Raw genomic sequence first — 5,676 nt, 5'->3', positions numbered from 1 at the left:
GTTTCCTTTTCCTTTCTTTTTGAGGTGAGCAGGTTTAAGGCTTTGGTTGTTTTTTTTTTTTTTTTTGAATGTTTATTTATTTTGAGACAGAGCGAGAGACAGCAAGTAGGGGGAGGGCCCAGAGAGGGAGACACAAAATCTGAAGCAGGCTCCAGGCTCTGAGCTGTCAGCACAGGGCCCAATGTGGGGCTCGAACTCACAGACCGTGAGATCATGACCTGAGCCGAAGTCGGACACTCAACCGACTGAGCTACACAGGTGACCCTAAGTACAGTTTTGCCTAAATCCCAAACATTTTGATTTTGAGCTTTGGTTCATGTCATTTTTAAATGTCTTGGCCAGGCAGATTTTTTAAATATATTTTTAAATTTTTATTTCTTGACATTTTAAATATTTAGTTTGTGCCCTTCAATTATCGCTCCTATAGTTTATGGCGTTGTGATTTTACCAGTTCTTTCTTTTTTAACTAAACGCTTAAAAACATCCCACGTGAGGTGCCTGGGTGGCTCAGTGAGTTGAGCTTCTGATTCCTGATTTGGGCTCAAGTCATGATCTCACCATCGTGGGACGGAGCCCCCGAGTTGGGCCCCGAGCTGGGTGTGGATCCTGCTTGAGGTTTTCTCTGTCTGTCTGTCTCTCTCTCTCTCCCTCCCCCTCCTCCCCCACTTGTGCATGCATGGAAATGTACCTCTCAGGGATTTTCTTGCTACTCCCAAATTCTGTATAACACTGTTACATGGCTTTTACAATTTCTCATTTAAAACTTTTGGAGGTATCTCCCTCATCTTTCCCAGTCAGGGGGCACTGAGGATGAGTTAGGCCACATGACACTCTCAGGCCCCTCACTACCACTTGCCAGTGGAACTGGAATCAAGGGAAGCAGTGGGTGGAAATGTCTGGGCCAGCAGTTGCGTTTCCTTCCCCCTGGTACTTGTGAGACACTCGCCCCGGTGCCGGCAGGGGCAGAGCGATGGCTTTGTGGCCGGCCACAGAGCCCAGAGTGGAACTGGGGTAAACTGAGGCCCTCCCACCATTGCCAGAACCGTGACTTTGGCCCTGAGTGGGTTCCTCCCGAGGGCAAGGAGAAGATGGGCCTGGCCCGGGAAGGAGGACTTGTTCCCTTGACATTGCCAGAGGATTCCTTTCAGAACAGATTCAGGATGGTCACCAGGACCCCGCCCAGACTCCTGGAACTGGCGGCCAAGAGCCTGCTGAAGGACGAGGACTTGGCGATCGCTGCTCTGGAGTATCTGCCCACAGAGCTCTTCCCACTGCTGTTCATGGAGGCCCTGGCTGGGAGGTGCGACAAGACACTGAAGGCGACGGTGCGGGCCTGGCCCTTTGCCCGCCTCCCTCTGGGGGGCCTGACACAGATGCCTCACCAGAAGGCCTTACAAGCCGTGCTCGATGGGCTTGACTGCCTGCTTGCCCGGAAGGTTCGGCCCAGGTAAGGCTCATCCATGTAGCCTGGTAGGGTCCCGGGCATCCTGGAAGAGGCGGCTGGGGTCAGGGAGACTGGATGGCCAAAGGGTGGATTAGAGGCATCCGATGAGGCCAGTGAAGGAGTCTAGGACTTGGCCGCTGCTGGGCTCCCCGTGGGCAATGCCTTCTGGAGGCGAGGGCCGCTTGTCTCCACCTCCTGCCAGTGATACTTAAAGGAACTAAGCAGACACCAGGGAGGATGGGAGGGGAAAAGGAGTTAGGGAAAAGTAAGGCAGGGAGGGAAGAAGAGGGCGAGCGAGCAGCTGAGCGATGTCTGGGATGTGAAGTGAAGGCGCGGCGGGGGGGGGGGGGGGGTGTCCCACTGTTGCCCAAGCTGAGACTCCTGGTCTCTTTCTGCACCAATCGCGAAGCATCTCGGCCAATCTCCCCTGTCGCCCACAGGAGGTGGAAACTGCGGGTGCTGGATTTACGGAATGCCAGTCGGAACTTCTGGAGCATGTGGTCTGGAGCCAGGGTCCACGAGTGCCCGCTGACGGGACCCGTGGCAGAGGACAGCTTAAGGATGAAGGGGCCCTCGGGTCCCTTGACAGTGTTCGTAGACCTCTGCCTCAGGGAAAGGACCCTGGATGAACGCCTGGCCAACCTCATTAGGTGGGCCAGACGGAGGAGATCGCTACACCTGTGCTGTAAGAAGGTGACGATTTTCGGGATGCCCGTCCAAAATATTAAGGAGGTCCTGAATCTGGTGCAGCTGGGCTGTGTCCTGGAGGTGGAGGTGCATCTCACCTGGCAGCTGTCGACCCTGGGGAAGTTTGCTCCTTACCTGGGCCGGATGAGTAACGTGCAGAGACTCGTCCTCTCCCATATCCACAAGCCCTCCTCCTCCTCCGAGGAAAAGCACATTGGCCGATTCACCTCCCAGCTTCTCCGGCTGCGCCACCTGCGGAAGCTCCGTATGGAATCTCCCGCCTTCCTCGAGGGCTGCCTGGGCCAGATGCTCAGGTGAGGGCGGGGCCCCACTGGGCTGGACTGGGTTGGAGGCTGTGGAAAGAGACGCCTTGCCGGGAAGCCGCACGCTGTGGGGGGGGGGGGTCAGATGGGCGTGGGGGTGGGCTTGGGAATTCTTCCATTGGGAAGAGAGGTCCGAGTCAAGGTGGCCGGGGGGACAGTGAAGGGAAGAGGGCCCCGAAGAGGGGGAAGCCACAGCCGACGTGAGCATTTCCCAAGGTAAGCGCGGAGCTCCCCGGCCTCGCGCGCTTGCACAGCCCGTCTCAACTCCCCTCTGTGAAAGGTTTTGTGCTCCAGGTCAGGTCATCAATGAGGGAAATGCAGGCTCCTGGAGGTGAGGAACAAGAGCAGAAAGAAGGATGAGGAGCGCTAGATGGTCTGCGGATGACGCAGGGATGGGAGCCCCTGCAGACTGGCGCCCCCAGCCGACGGGGTGGGGTCTTGCCCCGGTTTATTTATTCTTTTTTTTTTTTTTTTTAACCTTTATGTTTTAGAGACAGAGACAGCACGAGCAGGGGAGGGGCAGAGAGAGAGGGAGACACAGAATCCGAAGTAGGCTCAGGCTCTGAGCTGTCAGCACAGAGACCGATATGGGGCTGAAACCCACGAACCATGAGATCATGACCTGAGCCGAAGTCCGACGCTCAACGGACTGAGCACCCCCCCCCCTCCGCCCCCCGGAAGCGCCCCTTGCCCTGGTTCGTTCTTTGTGTGTCTCCGTTAGCCTCACCTGGCCCAAAGATATGGGCACCTAAGGCCCAAGCAGCGGCCTGAAGGAAGCCTGAGTTGAGAGCATTTCTGGTCTTGCATGTACCACCATCAAAATTCACTGGTGCCCATGCTTAATTGAGCATATTCTAGCTCATTCCATTACCTTCATTTCCATAAGTAAGTGGAGTATGTTGTACTCTGCTTGCTTGACAGATGGGGAAAGGGAGCTTTAAAGATTTTTGCGAACTTGACTCAGTCGCACAAGTGAAAGGGCTCGGCCTAAAATGAGACTGGGATCCTGGGACTGACTTTCATCAGGTGGTCACGACGATGTTGGCCTTGGACAAGCCAGTTGTCTCCCCTTAAGGCTCCCTGCTCCCCCGATCGCCAGACCTAACTGCCTGGTTTCTCCCCAGGTGCCTGAAGAGCCCCTTGGAGGCCCTCTCCATAACCAACTGCCAGCTTACAGAATCAGACTTGGCATGCCTGTCCCAGTGCCCAAGCATCAGTCAGCTGAAGGAGCTGGATCTGAGTGGCCTCAGCCTGGCCTGTTTTAGTCCCAAGCCCCTCCAAGTTCTGCTCGAGACAGTGGCAGCCACCGTCCAGGACCTGGTACTAGAATATTGTGGACTCTCGGACACCCACCTGGAGGCCATCCTGCCGGCCCTCAGCCGCTGCCACCAGCTCCAGACGTTCAGTGTCCGCGGGAACCACCTCTCCATGGCCCTGATGGAGAGGTTGCTGCATCACACCTCTGGGCTGAGCCGCCTGAGCCTCGAGCTGTATCCTGCCCCTCTGGAGAGTTACAGCAGTCGGGGGATCATCCACCCAGGGAGGTTTGCCCAGGCTCAGGCTGAGCTGCTGGGCATTCTGAAGGACTTAGGACTGCCCCGGACCATCTGGCTTAGAACTAACCCCTGTCCTCACTGTGGCAGCAAGATAGTCTATGATTCGGACCCCTTTGTGTCCTGCTAATGGCCTGACTAGTTGAGTGCATCCACCAGAAATTTCCTTCTGGGCACTAGGAGATGGAAATCTAGGCTATAGGTATATCATACATAAAGGGGAACACAGACCCACGATTTCAGACATCTGCTCAGTGTGAATGGGGAAAGGACAGGTGATCCAGGACTGCAGGGTGCTGGGTGGAGGAAAAGTGACCTGGGGAGCTGCTGGGACCTCCAGGGACCTGTGTCTTATAGAGTCAGAAACGTGACTGTTTCTGGAGGGGGATTTGAGCCTGAGACCCACGCGTGGGTCTCATCCCTGGGTGGAGGGTTGTAAAGAAAAGGTAGGAAATAAATAACCTTGGTGTGAACTCTCTGGTGCCTTCCGTGATACCTTCACCAGTTGTCCCAGTATACACTTCAGGAGTCTCCAGTTAACTGATGGGGAAAAAGCTGGTGCCGAGCTGTCTACAGTCAGAAACTCTCACTGATGCCCTGGGGTTTGTCCCCAGGAGCTCACAGCATATTTCTGATTTTCTCCAGTTCTTTATTCTCTCTGGGGCATCTCTTCTTTTGTTTCGGGGGCTATTCAGGGGGTTAATACACGCAACTGGGACATACTAAGTGGCCGATGAGCCACTGGTGCACACGGCTCTGGGGACCCTCGCTGCTGCCTCGGATGCCCTGACCTGGACAGGAGCACTCGCTACCGTCCTCCAGATGGTTCCAAAGACCTCAGTGCCTGGCCTTTGTGCAGAGAAAGGGCTTTGCTGCTCAAGGCAGGGCCCGGTTCTGGAAGGGGTTGTTTACGCTGCAGATTAGCTGGAGAACTCTGGGCCTCACCGTGCCTGCAGGTGGGTAGTAGTCCTTGAATTCAACTAGTGGCCAGGAAAGACATCCAAGTTCCTTTTATTTTATTAATTTTATTCTATTTTAATTTTTCATCCAAGTTCCTTTTAGCAAAAGCACTGAAATCATACAGACAGGCAAATTTTAATTTTTATGTTTATTTTGAAAGAGAATGCACGAGCAGGGCTGGGGCAGAGATGGGAGAATTGGCTCATGTGGTTAGAGACCAAGAAGTCCCGCCATCTGCAAACTGGAGAACCTGCAAAGCCAGTGGTGTAACTCAGTCCGAGACCAAATCCCTAAAAATCAGGGGAGCTGATGGTGTATCTCCCAGTGTGAGGCCAAAGGCCTGAGGAGGGAGGACCCCCGTGTGAGCCCCAGGGTCTGAAGGGTTCAGAGCCGAGAGCTCCAGACGTTCATGGGTGAGAAGAGAGAATTTGCCCTTCCTTCCCCTTTTGGCTCCATTCTGGTCCCCAGGGGATTGAACGGTGCTGAGACTCTCTAACCTCAGTCTAGTGATTCAAACACCAATCTCTTCCAGAAACACCCTTACAGACACATCCAGGATTAAAGTTTGGCCATCTGGGCATCCCTGAGCCGTCCAGGCGACCCACACACAAAAAAACTCAACACAGTTACTCTAAACAAGGGCACCCAAATGAAGGTTCTCTGCTAAGGATTCGGGGGCTGAGTTGCTGGTGGGACTTAGACAAGCACC

The 5,676-nt window shown here is 54.7% G+C and overlaps 1 protein-coding gene across 1 annotated transcript; it reads left to right on the top strand.

The window, feature by feature from the left end:
* The first annotated feature begins 705 nt into the window (after positions 1-705).
* LOC131493679 (PRAME family member 8-like) lies at positions 706-4,484 on the top strand. The gene is made up of 3 exons (XM_058698324.1): positions 706-1,447; positions 1,885-2,445; positions 3,579-4,484. Exons 1-3 carry the CDS (start codon positions 825-827, stop codon positions 4,135-4,137), a joined length of 1,743 nt encoding a protein of 580 aa, XP_058554307.1. The 5' UTR covers positions 706-824; the 3' UTR covers positions 4,138-4,484.
* The last annotated feature ends 1,192 nt before the right edge of the window (positions 4,485-5,676 follow it).

Source organism: Neofelis nebulosa, chromosome 2, assembly GCF_028018385.1.
Source record: "Neofelis nebulosa isolate mNeoNeb1 chromosome 2, mNeoNeb1.pri, whole genome shotgun sequence".
In the NCBI taxonomy this organism is placed as follows: Eukaryota; Metazoa; Chordata; class Mammalia; order Carnivora; family Felidae; genus Neofelis; species Neofelis nebulosa.
The sequence above is the reverse complement of the archived record's forward strand: the minus strand, read 5'-3'. Positions and strand labels throughout refer to the sequence as shown.

Excerpts from the sequence above, each read along its gene's own strand:
- LOC131493679 (XM_058698324.1), top strand. The coding sequence starts at position 825 with ATGACACTCTCAGGCCCCTCACTACCACTTGCCAGTGGAACTGGAATC. Across the intron at positions 1,448-1,884 it reads GCCCGGAAGGTTCGGCCCAG|GAGGTGGAAACTGCGGGTGC; the intron begins GTAAGGCTCATC and ends TGTCGCCCACAG. Across the intron at positions 2,446-3,578 it reads TGCCTGGGCCAGATGCTCAG|GTGCCTGAAGAGCCCCTTGG; the intron begins GTGAGGGCGGGG and ends GTTTCTCCCCAG.